A 19998-nucleotide genomic window follows, 5' to 3' on the forward strand; every position below is an offset into this window, starting at 1 on the left:
TGTCATATTTTTCCTTGTCTTTTTTTTTTTTTTTCTTTGTCTCTTGATTCCTGGGTTGGAGAAAGGTCATGTAGTATTTAAACATCCAAAAATTCAATCTTAAGATTTTTGCATACACAATTAATTTTGCCATTACTATTAGTTTAGGGTACACTACCTATCATTTTGCATTCACCTTATTCCTCTAATAACTGTGAAATGACTTTTGTCAGTTTCCAGTTTTTACCCAGTTGCCATTATGGGTAGAAATGAATAATTCTGGACTCTCAACTGTGTCCATGAAAGCTAGAAGCGTCAACGGAGGAGTGATGAGGTCTTGAAAGGTGCTGCAGTATCTTGGACGACAGGATGAGAAAACTCTTCTGCCATTTTTCTGTTTCCTTATTTTAGTCATTTTTAGCATAGTTGGCAATAACTAAAAAATCATAATGATCTATTTCCTACATTTGTTTCAAGATATAGGGAAAAATATGATCACTAGGACTCCATAATATTTCTTAGCTTTGTAAAAGGGCTCAACTGACCATTTGATAATTACAAAGTAGAATGAGTTTTACTCTTTTTTAAAATAAGTTTTCTGTTTATTCTTTGGAAGACCTTTAAGAAAGACTAAAAGTCTTACATATCAATCCTTAGAAATAACTAGAACTGCACACACAAAAAAATTGAAAACCTAAAATTTGGTCCATTTTGTGTTCCATGGTCCTTTAGACTATCACTAAAGCCAGACTAACTTTCAAGTAACAACTCTGGCAGCCTCTGGGTTCGAAATCCTAGGTACTCAGGGCCTTGCAAGGCTCTAGGGTAGTAGGTCTCAAAGTGTGGTCCTCATATCAACATCAACAGCATCATCATCACTTAGGAATTTGTTAGAAATGAAACCCTTGAGCCCACCCTAGACTTAATGGATCTAAAACTCTTGGGGTGTAGCCTAGCAGTTTGGGTTTTAACACACCCTCCAGGTGATTCTGGTAAGTGCAGACTTCAGAATCAAAGCTCTGGCTGCAAAAGAAAGGAAGGCTTCTGCCTTGAGGCAACAAGAGTATATATTGAGTATGGTGTATATGCTTAACTACCTAAACAAAATCAATGAGTCCTGTTTATAGTTAAAAATGACAGGGGGGAGAAACAACCTTGGGAGTATGGGTAGACTTTAAATTTTTTAATATTATGCAAAAAAACTAATTGGCTAATTTCTTTTGCAGCTTGGATCTAGCAATTGGGAAGCAGCAGACTTAGGTAATGAGGAAAGAAAACAAAAGTTCTTGAGACTTATGGGTGCAGGAAAGGTAAGCATCAAACAGTATTTTTTTTTTTAAGTCTTTTCTGTGAAAATAATATCCTTATGTTGTCTGTTGAGTGAGCCAAACTGAATATACTGGGATCCCATTTTCCTGTTCTGGCTTGGGAAACAGAATGACCTAACCAAGCACTTAAAATTTATACTATTTCTGCACCATGTCTGGGATTCTCAGCACCACTGGGCAGTAAGGTTTAGAGACTGAATAGAGAGCAACCTTGGTTTGAGGAGACTCCTATGGAAGAAGGTTTATGATTTGCTGTTAGCTTAATGATTTAATAGAAGTTTTATTCTGGGCAGACCAATTGGTAGGCCTTTCATATTTTATAGCTCCCTCTAGCCCTTGAGGTAGTAGCCAAGCCTTTATGAAAAACCTAATTTTTAAAATGTTCAATATATTTTGAAATCCCTTTCAGTTTGATTAACGTAGTAGAAGATAGAAAATATAGGTGCCAGGAAAACATCATCTGTTGGGGAAATTCCCTTCTTGTTCCTAGCAATAATTTTTACATGCAAATACAGTTCTCTCTAGATACTTATTTTGTGTAAGCAAGTCAATTTATTTTCCTAACATTGTCCCCAAAATTTACAAACCAAATGTGGATGAAATAAGAAAACTTTTTTTCTGTTTTAAGCTCCTCAAAATTAATTCTGCCCTTTGTTTTTGTTATTCATATGGGGACTCATTCATGCATTTTACCAACAATTATTAACAGTTTACAGCATGCCAGGTACCGTGCTAGGTCCTGAGGGTCACACAGATCATGAACACCTGTTTGGAGCCATCATGTAATAGAGGAAACCAGATAATTTAGAATTACAATTGCTGTGAAAGAACTGTGCACATAGTGCTGTGGAATCAACAGACAAGGGTAGCTAACTCTGCCTTAGTGATACAGGAAAGCATCTCAGAAATAGAATTGGTGAAACAAAGAGGAGTTAGCCAGACTAAAACAGCAGGGTTCAGGGTACAGAGAGATCGTGCAACACAATAAGACCTGTACAAGGATACATTTTTATAATATCTTACAAATCTAGATTTCCCAGTAATTTTGTGATTTATCATAGAAAGTAGTCTGAAGTTTGTCTTGATTGATGCAAATAAAATATTTGCTAAGAATATATGAGGTAAGTAATAATTTAGGGGACATGCTTAACCTAGTAGAATGAAAACTCTGAGTACTTAGGAAGAATACCCTAACATAAAGTGTATGAAATTTAGCGACCAGTTTTATATACCAGATGCAGAGTCAAATATATCATTAAAACTGTGGGGAAGAAAACAGACTGAACAATTTAAAAAAATTGACTACCAAAAAATGAGCTATTTAGCATACATTAAATTTTTTTCTAGCAAGGCCGAGATTGTAGCTTTGATCTTATATATAGGCTGTTTGGATTTATTCTGTTTTGTGACAATGAAGTATATTCCTAACCCTAGCCAGCTGCCATGAGTATTTTATTGGTCACAGGGAGAACCAGCTAGGAGAAAGTATGAATAGACTAGGGCAGTACTATCATCATTCTCGGATAACTTAATGTATTATACATTCTCAGATCTTGATAATGGAGTGTCTTCTGCAATCTAAAGCAGCAGCATATTGAGTCATTGATTTGCTTCTGTGATAATGGCATGTAAGGCAGTGAAGTATTAATACTTGAAGCCTTTCAGTAATATCGTGGAGTACGGAAAATGTGTCTGTCATTCTTTGACAATAGGAAGATTTGTTATGTACTGTATCTTCACGGTGATTGGTTAAGATTACTTTGCAAAGTTACATTTAATCTCTCCTTCACTATGTTTTAGTGAAGAATTTCTTTACCTTATGAAACTAAATATGAACCATAAGGAGTGGATTGTAACTGATAATTGAGAGTAATTATGTAGCCTGATCAGTTAGTAACATTGAATCAGGATTTATTTGTATGTTTTAGAGTAGAATTGGATTGTTTTAAATTCTGTTCTTTTTGACAGTTTAAGATTGGATATTTATTGTAGTCAAATAATAATGAGCTGGGTATTTGTTAAAGATTTATCACTTTGTTCATTATAAGTCTCTTACTTCATTTTTATCTAGCTAAATAATTTCCTTTGCTTGCTTTCTATGAAATGTGCCTGCGGCATCAGAAAGAAGAGGTGGGAAAGTTAAAGCAACTCATTTAATTGGCCTTTTAGGAAAGAAAATGTTTAAATTGACACAATTTTTTAGTTATCTACCCCATTTAAAACTCCAGTCTGATCTCTGCGTACTCTCCACTCCCTTTCTCTGCTCTGTTTGTGTATTTGTTTTAATGGCCCTTATAACTTTCTAACATACTATAATAATTGATTTCATTTCCCCTCCTCATCTCTACCTTTGCTAGAATGTAAGTTCCATAAAGACAAGGATCTCAATTTACTTCTTTTTCTTCACTGTATCCCAGAACACATAGTAGACACTCAATAATTATTTTAAGTTAGTGGTCTCAAATTCTAATACATTTTCTACTTTCTTACAGAAAGAACACACTGGTCGTCTTGTTATAGGAGACCACAAGTCAACATCTCACTTCCGAACAGGTAAGAAAATAAAATATAATTTAAGAGGTAGTGCTAGATTTGGAATGTGAAATATTCGTATGTATTTCAGGATATTCTCTGTATAATTGTGTTAATGGTTAAAATATTAGATCTGGAAATGTATATGTAAACATGTATATGTAACAATTAGCATATACTCTAATTTTTAAAGATTTGAGAGTATATATCAATGATATTCTAACCAAGAAACTGACCTTTTTCTGTCTTCATTTTTACTGATTCATAACATATTTATGGTAGTGAGGTTTTATGCCTCATCTTGCCAACTGTTATGTAATATGTATTTCTGAATTTTTTACATAATAAATTATTTAACATACAGTGTTGTTATTGGCATATTAAACTGGTTTTGAATTTATTCACTGTTTTGTTTTGAAATCCTTAATAAAGAATATAAACTTGTTGCAAAGCCTGAAGAAATTAATTTTAGAGGAAAAACTTAAAATAAAAACTAAAAATGAAGAGTTTGGATTTGAATTCAGGCTGCTGAAAAATGAAATTTTCTCCTATATAAAATTGACCCTAATCTTGGACATTATTAATAACAAGGCATAATGACCTGGATCTTATTTAACAAATTTTTTTATTAAATTATTTAAATTAACTTTATACTGATCTAGGATATGTAGCACATTTCAGAAATTAACAGGTCTTTCATTTTTCTAAATAATTATTTCAAATTGATTTGCATTGTTAGAAAAGGCAAAAAGAATACCTGAGCTTTGTAGAATGGAAAAATATTTAACTGTTGCATTTATTCTTTTATAACTGTGGACTTTATGAATAAAAATAATGCAAGCACTGTCATTTCTGATTAAAAAAATTCCTCTTATATTTACAAATTAAAATGGCAGTCAACTTTTTTTTTTTTTTAAGATTTGTGTATTTATTTTAAAGAGTGCAGGAGCACTTGCAAGCAGGGGGAGGGTGAAACGGGGTGGGTGGGAGGGGAGAAAGAGAATCTCAAGCAGACCTCCCGCTGAGCAGGGAGTCCAGCTCTGGGCTTGATCCGGGGACCCTGAGATCATGACCTGAGCTGAAATCAAGAGTTGGATGCTCACCTGACTGAGCCACCCGGGCGCCCCCTCAGAAAGCTTTGATGGTATTAGTAATGTTCTAGTTGTAGATAAGTTCGTGTTGTTTCAGTGAACTGGTATGTAAGAAAGGCATGAAGTAGAGCCATTATTTATTTAGCCATTCTCTGAACAGAAATGCCTGCCTTTTCATTATGTATGTTAAAAGACAGAAACTTTTGTTTGTTGCTGGTGTTTTAAATGTGAGAGAAAACTCACTTTCAGGGAAGCAGTTATTTATTGGACTATAAATAAGCTAAAATATTTAAGGCCCAAAAGTTCTTAGTAATTAATATTTATAATATCTGAACTTCAGGCAGTTCTGAGACTTGTCTAATTTGAACTTACCACAGAAAAATATATGTTCTTCATCTTTTATAAACTTTTGTAGTTCAGAGGGTTAGTTACTAGAGAAGTAATCATAAAATACATCCTTCAATTTTTTAGTGTCTGTTAGGTAACCACCTGTTGGGTAGAGGAAACCCATCCACAAAACGCGTTGTAAAATTAGTCACAGAGAAATCAGCCCTGAATATAATAGCATTTGTAATACGGGTTTTTTTTTGTGTAATCAAATGTTTTTATTAATTTGACTGAAACATAACCAAAGTACACTGGACATGCAGGGGAAGAAGACAAGAAAATTAATGAAGAACTGGAGTCTCAATATCAGCAAAGTATGGACAGTAAATTATCAGGAAGATATCGACGACATTGTGGACTTGGCTTCAGTGAGGTAGTAATTAAAATTTTCATTAAATGGGAAGATAATTTCTAAATTGATCCTTTATTTCTATTAGATTACTCTAGCAATCAGGAATCCTATATACAAAGCTTTCTTTTTACAGTTACTTAATTTTCTGTATGCCCAAATAGGTCTTCGTAGGTAATGAGAAGAGATATTTTTGAGTTTTACAAATGTTTTCTGATAGAAGCTTAATGTAAATTCTGCTTAGTCATTATGGCACATCTTTAATAAGCATGAACAACATACAAGTTAAGAGGAAATATTTCGTGTAAATACTAGTTTAGGAGCTTTCTCAGCTATCTCTTTTCATATTATAAGTGCTGGTTAACTACTCCAAAGTAATATGTAAAGCATTGGTAACTTTTCCACATTTCCATTGGTCAGTGGTTAATTTGCCTTATTTGTTTTTTAAAAAATACTGTTTCTTTCAGGAAGCTATGGTAGCTTTCAAACTAAGGGGAGGGAAGTCAGGTGAGTGGTCTAGAGAGCTGTTGCTTAAAACAAAATCCTACTTAAGTCCTAATGGGTAAAACACAGGGCGATGTCTTCCCTTGGCGGCCTCTGATCACAATACAGTCTTAAAATTTGATGTTAATGGCTAGGGAGTGGGTGTTTTGAGACTGTGACAAAAATTAGTGTCTTTCCCAGATTTTGTACTGGGTAACTGTATTTAAGGAGAGCCTGTTGGTTGATGTTCGTAGGTAGAAGATCATGATGGAGAAGGTGATGTGGCTGGAGAGGAGGATGATGATGATGATTCTGCTGATCCTGAAAGTCCAGATGACTCTGAGAGCGATTCAGAGTCCGAGAAGGAAGAGTCTGCCGAAGAACTCCAAGCTGCTGAGCACCCTGATGATGTGGAGGATCCCAAGAACAAAAAGGATGCAAAAAGCAACTATAAAATGATGTTTGTTAAATCCAGTGGTTCATAACTCCCAAACACTTAGTCTTTGTATTAAAAGTAAGCCTTATTGTTATAATGCACAGTGGAGGACTGCTTATAGAGCACAGACCTTTGTATTATAATTTTTAAAAAGGCCCTTTTAAATAATTACAAAGAGTGTTTGCTTTCAGATGCCATGGATTACACTTTTATGGGCATGACTATAACCATTTTTGTAAAGAGTAAGAGTTGTATAAAATAAGAAATAAATACAGTACTCCATTTCCTTTCATATTAGCATCATCAAACTCTAATCTCACCTTTTTACCCCTTCAGATAGTTTTGGAGGAGACACTTTTTTGTGGTAGCTGTTTGATCTTTTTTGTTCCTTCATATTTTTTTCTTATAAGAAGTTTAATCTGATACTGTGATGTGTTCATGAAAAATACTCAGTTATTATCCTTTACTTTGCTGTAGCAGAACTATTCATCGTGGATATTTCTGCTGCCAATAACTATCTAAATTGTTTGCAAAAGATTAAGTACTTAGTTTACTCTTACTGATTCAGCTCTACTCTTTTGGACCAAAGCAACATGAGAGCAAATACTTTCACCCTGTTAGGATGGAGTTGCAACTGTCATACATTTGGAATGTTATGATCCCAAGCAGTCTTTATATAATTTGAATTACATTGTATGTTAGGTTTTTGATAAAATTTGGCCAATTTTTACAGAAGAAATTATTTCTCTGATCATTTGGTCCTATCTATTTAGGAATATGTAAAACTGGAATTTTTTTTTTTAAGGTAATATGTGACCAAAGTTAATTTTCTTCCTAAGGCCTAAATAAAGAAAAAGCAGTTTCCCATATTTGGTTTGTGATACCTTTATCCTCATCTAAAATGAGGAATAGCCTTACTGAAAAAGAAGCTAAAACAAATTCTCTTCATTTTATCCCAATGCTGTTATCTTGATTATTGAATTACTGGAAAGTAGTATTGCTTTCTGATTTTATTGCTGCTTCTGCGGGAGTGAGATTAGAATTCTCTGGTGTTATTTGGTTGATACGTACAGCAGATTAACAAACTGCATTATGGACTAGTCCATGATCTTTGAATATTTGGGTCCAAAATGTGTCAAAGTAACATGTTCAAAGGCTTGAGTCAAACCTGTTTGTTTGCTGAATTTTTATATATCTAGATATTTAAGTATGCGTTTGATGTGTTGGACTTAAAAAACAAATTCCTATGTCACTTTGAAATTTAAAATGTTAGTGTAGCAGCTAGAGTAGGTGATAATCTGGTTTATGCAATCCATTCATAGATCAGACCCCCCCAACATTTGGCTTTTGATTTTTCTTATTTCTTACATCGTTTTATAATAGGTGCCACCCTGTGTAGTAAAATACCAAGTCAGTGGGTAGTAGACAGGATATATGACCTTTAATAGATACTTGGTTTGAATATGTTTGGCTTTATTCAAATTTCAGTTGGCCACAGATTTTTAGATATCTAGTTTCTAGGGTTGCTTATTACAATTAAGTTGTAAATAAAGGCTGATTTATGTTTAAGAATGGAAGTGGGAGAGATCAGTATTACATTTTAAAAAGTATTTTCATTGAGTTTATTGTTGAAACATGCTGGGTTGTTGATAAGTCTTGGTTCTTAATACGTAAGTAGAAGAGTCTTCTTCTAAAATAACTACACCAGAAGACCTTTTTCTTCATGTCCAAATAGAGATATTCCAACTAATTCATACATTATTGGACCATTGACATAATTCAGGGTTGAATAAATTCAGGTCTGTTGGTCCATGTGGTCTAGTGTCCCAGCACCACATTAAATATCATGGCTATCTTGTAAGCATGAATATCAGGGTTGTGTTTTTTTTTCTTATCAAATTTAAGGAAAAAACAGGGAGACAGATGCTTTGCCATCTTGATATCCCTATTAAAGAAGCAGGTGGGAAAAATACAAATTATTTTTGTGTAGTGAAAGACTATTCAGTCAAAAGTTTAATGCCAAATTTGCCCCTATCATAATTTCTTACCTGAAATGCACTTCTTCCAAATGTTTACCTATGCCAATGATTTAACAGTCTTTTTATTGAAAAGCTTTTTAGGAACATAGTTTCCAATTTTGTGTGTAATAATAGGTAAAAGTCCTCAAATCTGTTATTTTTTAAACCTGGGAGAAATGTAGTTACAGAAGAAAGTTCGAAATTAGTGTTTTTCTGATTAAATAGCAGTTTGAGATCAGAAAGAGTTCTTCTAGTAAATTTTGCGGAGAAATTTTCAACTACCTGGTTGACTTCAGTGACCACTTCTTACAGGGCTTTGGTTCCATCACTGTCTCCGCGACAGCCACATCCTAGATACTTCCAATATCCAGAAACTACTTTACCTCTGAAATTGCTAATTTAGAAATTACCTCTGACCGTAACAGTTCTGTTCCTTTACACATGTTCGGATTAGGTCGTTGTCAGTCTGTTTTCACCTGCTTCACAAGCCCTGTCTAGATTATGAGTTGGTCTGTCAATTCAATATCACTGTTGTCAGTGTCCTAAATAATCATCTTCAGTCATACCTGCCTGGAAAATCCCATCCCTAGATGTATCCAATCCTCTACGATTATTTCTGGAGAAGACCCAGTATTACTTAAGATTAATGTTAACTGGCCTCAACACTGCATGTTATCAGTACTGTTTTGTCTGGTCAACTCTTCTCCCATTTTCTTAACAATTGTCTGAAGTCTCTATTCATAAACTTGTAACATTCCTTCATTCTTAACCCGTCCTTGCCTTCTAGCTTACTTAAGAAATAGGTTTTATCAGGCAGAAACTCCTTCAACTTCTGCCTTCTAAATTCACGACCATGCAGAAGTTCCCCTGCTTTAGGTCACAGCCCAGCTCTACCACCATAGTGAAGAAGCTAGTGACCTTGGGCATAACTAGATCTCTCTGGGTCTCCTTTCCTTGTCTGTAAAATGAGGATAGCAATAGCAACTACCTTGTATGGTTACTGTGAAAATTTGATTAAGCGGATTAAAAGCTTTTCACACTGGTAGGTATTCAGTGCTCAATAAATACTAGCTTTAGTTAATCCTTTGCATCTTGTGAACCTAGTGTTTTGATCATCTTCCTTTGAGTCTTCAATCTCTCCCTTAGTCTGTTGGCCCTTTTCTGTCAATATTTGTATCCCCGTATTTCACATCTTAAAAATAATAACTCCTAGATAATATATAGTTCAGCTATTGTCATCCTACCTCATGCCTTCCACATCCAGTTTTAATAACTTGCTTCTGTTACTGCCTTCCTCGCTGCCATCCCCTCTCTCCTCAGTTCGTTTCAGTATGGTTTCTACCCAACCTTGACACAACTGCTTTGAAAACTACTTTCATCAAATCAGTGATTCTCATTTTCCTAAAACATTTTTCAGTTAATTCCTTGCTTGACCTGTTAGCAGTATTTGGCATTGTTAACCAGCAGTCTTCAGATGAATATCCATTCTTGGGGTTCATGAAGGGATTCAAAAGAATCAATTTCTGTATGTCCACATGTTCCTAAATTGGTCTCCCTGAAAACTCCTCTCCTTTCATGGTGGACTTCCTCAATAACGGAAAGGCAGTACCTCGTCACCACCCCAAACCTACAGTGATTTATCTTCCCAGTGGGTAAAGTGTTCAAGGCTCAAAAAAAGGGGAAATTTGAAATGTTGATATTGAGGCCTGAAAGCAAGTCAGGTGGTTTCCAGTTCTATGCGTTTAATAAAATTGGTAGAGAAAGTGAATTGTCAGCTAATTTATTAGGGATACATTTTGGTGAAAGATCACTCTGATGTTTGGCCTAGATGCCAAGAGTTCAGAGGATTAAGTGAAGTTTCTAAAACCTATTACCAATTCTTCATACGAGCAAGGTTTCTTGGTGCTTTCACCTATAAAAATAGAAATTTTCTCCTTCAGGAATTCCAAGTTATGTGCATGTTGCATCTTCTATCTCCACGTCATTTTTCTTTATTTTCAAACCCAATTTTCTATTGCCCTTACTGTGATTTGGGCACTGTATATTGTCAGTCCAATTTTATATTCATTTTTATGAATTTTTTTTCCCTAAGTTCTGCCAGCTCACATTTCATTCTTTGTTGTTTCATCATATCCTCTTGTATTTCTCACGTCTGTTCTTATTTTATAGAGCTGAATCTTCCATTACAATATTAAGGTTATCATGAAATGTTTGATCATAATTCTCAACAACTTTGAGGCAATGTTTTCTTGGTGTTTGTTCTTCAGTAATGTCTGTTTTTCTTGATCTTTTCCTCTATTGTAATAACCTCATACAAAGCCTGTGCTAGTTCTTTTTTATCATTTTTATCAACTACAAATATTTACTGAGTATCCACTGCGTGTGTGGCATAGTTCTAGCCACTGGGAGTGCAGCAGTGAACAAAAATCCTCAGTGCTTTAATGAGGCTTACATTCTGGTGGAGGGGTGACACAGATATCAAATGAGACAAATGCTAAGGAAACAGGGCAAAGGGATGCAATGTAAGTAATTGAATAAGCTAGGGGCCACAAAGAGTTGTGAGGTGAGTTCAGAGCCAGCAGTAACGCATAAGGTCATTAGAGCCATAGTATGAACTTCGGATTTTATGCTGAGCAGAAAAGATACTGGAGAGAATTTCTGATTACAGTGACATGATCTAATGTAGCTTAGGCAGCTGTGTTTGAAAAAAATACTATTGAGAGTCAAATGTCAAAATGGGGAGCCCAGTTACAAAATGACTGCAATATTCTAGGTGAGCACAGGAATGTAAATTAGGGTATCGTGGTGGAAGTAATGAGAAATTGATTCTGGATGTATTTTGAAGGTAGAGCCACCAGCATTTGCCAGAAGACTGGATGTAGCATATGAGAGAGGAGTCAAGAATGAGTTCCCATTTACATATATGAGGAAAACTGGTGACTCCTCTTTAAGCTCTTCCCAGGTATTTGCAGAATTTTCATATTGAGGAGGGGACAAGCTAACAGATTTTGTTTACCGTGATCAGAGTTATGTGTGTGAATCCTAGCCCTGCCAGTGAAGTTCATATGCCCCAGTAGTAGGCTCGTCACATGGAGGGTCGTCTTTTCCCTGCCACTCTACAGACTGGTCCTGCAAGGAGCCTCACCTTAGAGAGACACCGGCTAGGTCCAGATACTGCAGAAGCGAGCGTTCTCCTGTACTCTTCATCTGATATTCACTACTTTTTCAATTCTCACCTATTTGAGAGTTAGAAGTTTCAGATGTCTCCTGGGTTTGTTGAAGCTGGAGCTTGTAGTTCCATTTCTCATTTTCCTTATTGCTTTTGGGTGATTTCCAAAAGAAGAAGTGACTTCACTCTTCTGTCTCTAAACTGCAAGTAAGTACCATTAACTTACCACACCCAAATTACTATTGCTTAAACCCCACTAGTTTGATTTCTGAGCTGCAGTTCCCCAGCCCACTTCCAGAAAGCACAATTACTTCTGGCACAGGATAAACCAAAGGAACATCTGTATGCTCCCCACAGATACCAAACAGAGCCTTCCCTCTTCCCTCCATCTCCCCAAACTGCTGTTCACTCCCCTCAAAGCTGCTTCAAGGAGCCTAATTCGCTCTATTGAACACGGTGCCTCTTGTGCCTTTACCAGTACCAAGACGTTGCCTTCTCAGGCTGAATTCAAATAGAGTCATTCTGCCTGCCACTCGTCAAATCACGTGAAGCCATTTCCAAAAGGATTCTTAAATTAGAAATAGATCAGTCCTGAAAACTGAGGCTTACAGTTAATGTAATAAACATGAAACTTTGCTTTGAGCTTGCACACAGGAAGCCTTTCCTTTCAAAGCCAAAGGAGAAAACAACTCATAACCCATGGTCTCTAGTTAAACTAGTTATGTGCTTTCTTTCATAAAGCAGTCTACTGGTATTAAGTTCTAAGTGCAACTTACCATGTGGGTCTTTCTTGTCTGGAGTATTATCCTTAGACCAGTGGTTCTCAACCAGGAGGGATTTTCACCTCCCAAGGAACATTTGGCAATGTCTGAAGATACCCTTACTTGTTGCTGCTGGGAGGTGCTACTGGTATTTAGTGGGTAGAGACTAGGGATGCTGCTACACATCCTGTAATGAACAGACCCCTGCAACAAAGAATCATCTGGCCCCAAATGTCAGTGTCGAGACTGAGAACTGCTAGCCTTAAGCCCAGGTAAGATGGGCTCCTACTTTGGGGCCCATGCCTTAAAGGGCCCTGCATATCACAAATGAACACATTTATCAAAGAGCAAGTAGGCGCCTTTATCGCTCAGAATCTGCCACTCACGGCTGGCACAGTACAGCCTAAAACCTTAAACATTTAACCCTGTGACCAGGAAAATCCTCCACATATTTTGCCCTATGTCCCTGAAACAAAAGGTGACTATGTCCAAATTCCATGATGGTTTGTGGGTTTTGCCACTGCTCATGTCAGAGACACACCGCTTCAGAGTATGGGAGAATCAGAGTGGCAAAAGCATTTCAGTAAGAGAAAGACTAACTGATTTGTCAATTCCTTCTCACACAGATGCAATTCTTGCATAATGCGGTATTGTTTCCTACGAGGGAAATAGAGTAAAAAGAGCTAGCATTCATACAATTATATATCCCTTAAAGAGAGAAAATAGAATATGAGGAAAATAAATTTTTCTGAGATAAAAGAGATAAAAGAATCTCCCCAAACTAACAAAAGATAGCCACTTGAAATCTCTAAATTCCAAAGTGGGTAAAGACAAACTCACATCTAGACATATTCTAGTAAAAGTGCTGTGAACCAAAGACAGAAGAAAAGTAACTGCAAACAGAGAAGAAAAGATACATTGTCTTTAAGGGTGCAAAAATAAGACAGTTGACTTTTCAACATAAACAAAAGAAGCCAGAACACAATGTAATGATAACTTGAAAACACTGGGAGAAAGGGAAAAACAAAAAAACAAAAAAACCCACCAACATAGAATCCTATCCAGTGAAAATGTGCTTCAAGAGTGAAGATTAAAAATTTGTGTTGGCCAGCCCACACAGGGCTTCTGATCATTGAGAGAAAGGAAGCACACCGATTTCTACATTCAACCCTCCTTTCTCCCTGAGGTCATTTTCCAACCACAGTAAAGGAAAGAAGTATAAACAGAAGCAGCAGATTCACTGGGTGGAAGAAACAGAGACCAGCATGCAAGGTTGTTGGGGAGACGGGATTTGGAAGGAAGAGTACTGGAGATGGGGAGCTGTCAAGCCCCAAATCTATGCAAAGGCACTCCCCTGGGTCCTTGGCTGACTGCTTTTGGAATGGGTGATGCACCTCGGGGAAAATGGTACCAAATGCTGACCTCGTACTTCTACCTTTCCTCTGAATCCTGGCTCCATACAGAGCTTTGACAACTCTCCAGTGCCTTCAAATATGGAGTTTTTTTTTTTTACTTTGGCCTCCTTTTCTATTTGTTCTCAGGAAGTTGATTCAAAGTCACCTTGTCCACCATTGCTAGAAGCAGAATTCTTTCTTTCTGTAAAATATTTTGGAAAGAAAATTTTAAAGGCCTAAATAAATGAAGGGATATATCATGTTCATGGATTAGGACACGTATTGTAGAGATGATACAATTCTCTCCAAAGTAATCTACATGTAATGCAGTCTCAATGGAAAAAAAGAAAAAAACAAACCATCCATTTGACGGTGGGGGGTGAAACTTGCCAAGCTGATTCTAAAATCTGTGAGGAAATGCAAAAGACCAAAAATAGGCAAAGATATTTGTGAAGAATAAGACAGACTACCTTGCTTTTCTGGGTATCAACCCTTACTACGAAGCTCCAGTCATTAAAATAGTGTGATACAATGATAGACAAATAGACAACGGATTAGGAAAAAAAGGAGCCCAGAAATAAATTCTCACACATATGAATGTTTGATTTATGACAAAGGTGGCGGAGTACAGCAGCGAGAAATGATAGATTCTTCAATAATCTGGATATCTACATAGAAAAATGAAAATTGATGTCCACTTCACACCTTACTTAAAAATCAATTTCGGATGGATTGTAGATCTGTAAAAGGCAAAACAATAAAGCTCTTAGACAACACTATAAGAAAAAATAATACTATAGAAGAACATTTTTATGACTTAAGTATAGGAAGACTCTTTACACAAGATGCGAAACAAAAAACAAAACAAAACAAAAACACCCACAAACTACAAAGGGAAAACCTTATAAACTTGATTATCTTAAAATTAGTAATGTCTATTCCTTAAAAGACACTGTAAAAATACAAGCCACAGAGTATAAGATATTAGCAATTCGTTATCACCAATACAAGGCTTTGTGTCAGATACTTCTCGTGCTCCACTGCACATCTTCTAGGGCCCCATTTTACTCTAGCTATTACTGCTGTGGGGTCTCATTTAGCCTCACCTCTCATTTGATGCCCTATGGCCTCTTGGCTGCCCCAATATGGGGTTCATATGGGAGACATATGTGGGATCAGAAGATATGGGGGACACCTTATGGGGGAAACCCCTGGTCAATGGGGTCCCTGAGCTAGTAGATAAGTGGTCTTCTCTTTCATACCTCAGATAATTTTGAGGTGCATTTTACATGGCTCTTCAGAAGGCCCCAGTGAGATTGAGCCCGTTTCCCACCACAGTCACCAGGTTGAAAAGGTACGTTTCATGGGGCGCCTGGGTGGCTCAGTCGTTAAGCATCTGCCTTTGGCTCAGGGCGTGATCCCGGTGTTCTCAGATCGAGCCCCGCATCAGGCTCCTCCACTGGGAGTCTGCTTCTTCCTCTCCCACTCCCCCTGCTTGTGTTCCTTCTCTCACTGGCTGTCTCTCTGTCAAATAAATAAATAAAAGCTTAAAAAAAAAGAAAGAAAGAAAAGGTATCCTTCTATTGGGTTCTTCTCTTTGCTTTCCACTTCTGTTCCATAGGATCATTTCCCAAGTAAACTATCTTCCTGCAAGCCCTTGCCTTAGGTTCTGCTTTCTAGGAGTAACCCAAGCCAAAATAGGCTCATATTCAGAGACCCTACAAATCAACAAGGAAAAGATATGCAATCCCACAGAACGACAAAAGTCCTGACAATACTTTACCAAAAAAAAAAAAGAAGAAGAAGAAGAAGAAGAAGAAGAGGAAGAAAAAGAAAGAAAGAAAAGAAAAGAAAAGAAAAGAAAAGAAAAGAAAAGAAAAGAAAAGAAAAGAAAAGAAAAGAAAGAAATCCAAATGGTCAATGAACATTTGAAAACATGCTCAATATCATTAATAATCAGAGAGATACTAATAAACCTACTTCATACACATCAAAATGGCTAAAGTTAAAAAGAAAGTTCTGTTGTGTAGATTATCTATTGTTGTATAAGTTATCCCCAAACTTAATAGCTTAACACAATAAACATTTATCTCACAGTTTCCTTGAGTCAGGAATCTGATTAGCTGGCTGCCTCTGGCCCAGAGTCTCTCACAAGGCTGTAATCAAGATGGCAACTGGGGCTGCCATCATCTCCAGGTCTGCCTGGGGAAAGGACCCACTTCCCAGCTCACTTACATGGCTGCTGTAGTCCTCAGGTCCTTGCTGGCTGTTGGTCAGACATCAGTTCCTTGCCCTGCAGTCCTCTCCAGAGGTGAGCTCATGACACAGCTCCCCTCACAGTAAGCAAGTGAGAAAGCAAGGGAGGATGCTCAGGACAGAAGCTAGTCTTCTTGTAACCTCATCTTGGAAGTGACATCCTGTTATGTCCCATGCTTTTTTCTTAGAAGGGAACTGCTAGCTCCAGCCCATACTTAGTGGGAGGGGCCGACACAGGATGCGAATACCAGAAGGCAGAGATCATTGGGGCCACCTCAGAGGCTGCCACCACAGCGAGGATGTGGCACAACTCACATTCATGGTAGGACTAAAAATTAGTACCCCTACTTTGGAAAACAGTTTGCATTTTCTACCTCCACTGAAGACATGCCTATCTTATCACCTAGCAAGTCTACGCTAGGTATATACCAAAAGACAGATGAACGTACGAGCACCAAGAGACACACACAAACGCTTATAGCAGTCTTATTCATAATAGCTCCCGACTGGAAGTGCCCCAATGTCCTTTGACAGTAGAATGGGTAAGTACTCGTCGAATATTCCTACTATGAATACTATACAAGAGCGAACCACGTGAAACAGTCACAAGGACAGCTATGGGAAATACAGTGTTCAGTGAAACAAAGCCAGACACAAGGGAATGCCTTCTTTATTCGTCCATCCGCGCACATCTCAGAAAACAAACCTAAGCTATCGAATTTGGCGATGCCTGCTTAGACAGTAAAACTAGCTACCGCCAAAGTGATCTTTCCCAGGAGAGGGAGGGCCTGCTGAGCGGGAGGGAGCACGGGAGCGGCTCCGGGCTTCCGGGCGAACTGAATTCTTGACCGAGGCAGCACGTGCGCCGGTGCCAGTCGTCGATCTTTCACGGAGCTGCCCCTGTTACCGTGTGTACACACGTAGGTACGTCAGACCTTGCCCGCAGAACTGCACACACACATCTCCAGGACTCCCGCAGGTAGGAAACCCTGTCTGCCTCACCTCTTGACCACGGCAGGCGACAGGCGCTGGAAGGAAAGGAAGGCCTGCTGTTTGCTGCAGGGTTTGGCCTGGACGGGGGGCTGGGGGCAGAGCTGAGGCCTGTCTTTCCCTGAGAAGGCCCAGTCTTCTCCCTTGTTGCTGGTAGGAGGCAGCGAATGGGAGGGGGAGCAGGACTGGTGGAGAGGCCCTCGGGTCAGGAGTGAGGGCTAGGGAGCCCTTTTGGAGCAGTCAGTTCTCAGTGACAACCTGCCTGCCCCACGTGACTTCAGCGAGCAGCTGCAAAAACCCTCTCTACCCACCTCCCCTCGAAAAGGTCAAGGGAATTTTCCTCCCCTTTAAACGGAATGAATCTTTCTTGGGCCCAGAAAGAATTATTTATCAGGTGTTCATGGCACTCTGAATGCCTTTACAGGGCCCAGCCGTGCTCTGAGGCACAACAGACAACTTTCTTCCTGAAAGCTCAGTTTATAGGCCAACTTCAAAGCCCAGGTCCTCAGAGCAGGGCACGAGGCTCCAGTTTGGGAATTGACATCAAAGGGGCAGGCGCAGGTTGATCTGATGTCGGGTGGACAGCCGCAGGGCTGCAGGGGGAGGCCTTAGAGGATTCGCCTGTCCTCGGCCCCTGGAGAGTTCAGGGAGGCAGCCTGCAGTGGCACGGCCTTGTGAACCCCAACTTCAAAAGCCCTGGGCTGTTTTCACCTGCTGCAGGCACCTGTCTAAAATGGCAGACAGGGGCACCTGGGGGGGCTCAGGTGGTTGAGCAGCCAACTCTCGGATTCCGCTCGGGTCCTGATTTCATGGGTCGTGAGGTCGAGCCCCACGTCGGGCTCAGTGGGAGTATGCTTGGATACTCTCCCCCTCTGCCCCTTCCCCCCACCTCTCTCTCAAAGAAATACATCTTAAAAAAAAATAATAAATGAAATGGCAGGCAGACAGTGGAGGGCAGCAAGACTAGGGATAACAGATGAACCTGTTTAACCTGCCAAAGCAGGGAAAGGAGATGGTAGAAATGTGAAGAACCATCTGGAAGCCCGCTCTTCACGGTAAAGAGCACACACTGAGGCAAATGAGCACGGTGAACCCTGGCTGAGTGCTCCCACACCAGCAACAGTGTCCAAGCATGATCCCATCCAGTCCTCACAATCGCCCAGGAAGGGAGGTACTATTATTCCCATCTGTCAGAGGAGGAAACAGCTCAGGGAGGTTCAGGAACTTGCCCAAGGTCAGAGTTAATAAGGGTAGCTTTCAATTCCACATCCCTCCTCTTACCTATTACTCGAGGAACTTATGAAGAGGGTACAGGCGATGCTCTCGAGGGGCTACAGTATAAAACACATAACGGAGCAGAGCAGAGACAGGCAAAGTCATCTGAAGAAGACAGGAGATCCCCTGGCCAACAAGCCTTGACTTCTTTCTCTCGTTCAATGTCCAACACACCATTTCTCAGTCCCTTCTTACGGCATACATCATTCTGGGCCCTAGAGATAATTCGAACAAGACGATATACCCTTGCTCTCACGAAGCATATATTTTTGTGAGGGAGACACGCAATGAGTAAGTAAAGAAATGAAGAATAAGAGTGTGATATGTCTGAAATGATAGCTTAAATGCAGGTGAATAACGTACATTTTCTCCCAGTGCTTCCTATGGGGCTGGAAACTGTGCTTAGCATTTCCTGTGTAATAACATTTCATCCTCACAACAACTCTACGGAGGTTAGTTACTAATATAAACCTTTATTTTACAGGCGAGAAAACTGAGGCATGAAGAGCTTAAGTAACTTGGCCAAGGTCACAGCTGGCCAAATGGAGTAAGCCAGGGTTAGATTCCAGGCAGCCTGGCTCCAAAGCCTGTGCTTGTTACCTCTGCCTCCTTCCCACGGTGTCAACCTGCTGACAGGAGACCAGCCCACCACAGTCACAGAGGAAGGGAGCACCTGAGGGGTGACGCATCTTATTTTGTCCCGAGAGAGGAAGCCCTGGTCTAGAAACATGTCATCAGGCGTCAGGATGGGAGCATCCTACAGTGGAGATAGGACCTCAGCTGGTACTGCTCAGTGACCCCAGGATTGCCTTGGTCTCAAGACTGCCGGGCAACCTTTCAAGGAAGACTTGGCCTCGGGAAGGGTGTGTGTGTGTCAGTGAACACGAGTGGCCTGGCAGTTAGGTTCTCACCCAATTTTCTCCATCTGTCTTCTGAGTGTGATCGTTGCCCTGAGAGCCCAACTCTTGATGCTGACAAATCTGGTTTCTGAGCCCCAAAGCCCAGGGCTGGAGGGCTGGGTCAAGCATGCCCCAGTAACACTCTCCATGGGATCCCCAGGAGACGCTGTCAAATTAGAGCCATGACAGCAGCTTCCCCGTACTAAGCACATACTACTCACTAGGTACCGTGTTAGGCACTCTCCCACAGGCCCCTCTGCAGGCTCTCCGTGAGCTCATCGTTCTTACCAGAGGCAAGTCTATTTCAAGTGACCCAGAATCCAGGGCCATGGGACAGCTCCTCTTTCCAAGGTAACAGCAGCCAATGTAATGGTTAAAAGCCCTCTGGAGTCAGACACAAGCTCAAACTTCTACACACTTGCTTACTATTCGTGGAGCCATTGTGCCTCAGTTTTCTCGTGTGTAGTATGGGAATAATAATATCTACCACCTGGGTAGGCTAGATTATATGATGGGATCAAAGAAAGCCTAAAATCCCAGGGGAGGGATAACTCAATGTTTATTTCTCACTCCTGCGAAGTTAGCTGCACACCTTGGGGCCTCTCCTGGGCAGTCCCTCCCCGGCGGAGACTTCAGACCAATCAGCCTGCA

At 39.4% G+C, this 19998-nt stretch overlaps 2 protein-coding genes across 17 annotated transcripts in view; one reads left to right on the forward strand and one right to left on the reverse strand.

Annotated features, from left to right (window-relative positions):
• The window catches only part of C24H11orf58 (chromosome 24 C11orf58 homolog), an 11881-nt gene extending 4427 nt beyond the window's left edge, over positions 1–7454 (forward strand). Inside the window, exons 2-5 of the mRNA XM_045796576.2 lie at positions 1206–1289; positions 3800–3860; positions 5581–5690; positions 6404–7454. Coding sequence (XP_045652532.1) covers positions 1206–1289; positions 3800–3860; positions 5581–5690; positions 6404–6634 — 486 coding nt within the window. The 3' untranslated portion in view covers positions 6635–7454. The remainder of the gene's footprint in view (positions 1–1205; positions 1290–3799; positions 3861–5580; positions 5691–6403) is intronic.
• Positions 1–19998, reverse strand: part of PLEKHA7 (pleckstrin homology domain containing A7) — a 232005-nt gene continuing 212007 nt past the window's right edge. For 14 of the 16 annotated variants that reach the window (XM_087855330.1, XM_045796579.2, XM_045796578.2 and 11 more), the window contains one exon: positions 1–19998. This exon is cut by the window's right edge. The gene's annotated coding sequence lies outside the window, so the exon portion shown is untranslated. The other 2 variants (XR_015721534.1, XR_015721535.1) reach the window with 2 other exon arrangements.

Source organism: Ursus americanus, chromosome 24 (assembly GCF_024610735.1).
Source record: "Ursus americanus isolate L20-20 chromosome 24, mUrsAme1.1.p, whole genome shotgun sequence".
NCBI classification, from domain to species: Eukaryota; Metazoa; Chordata; class Mammalia; order Carnivora; family Ursidae; genus Ursus; species Ursus americanus.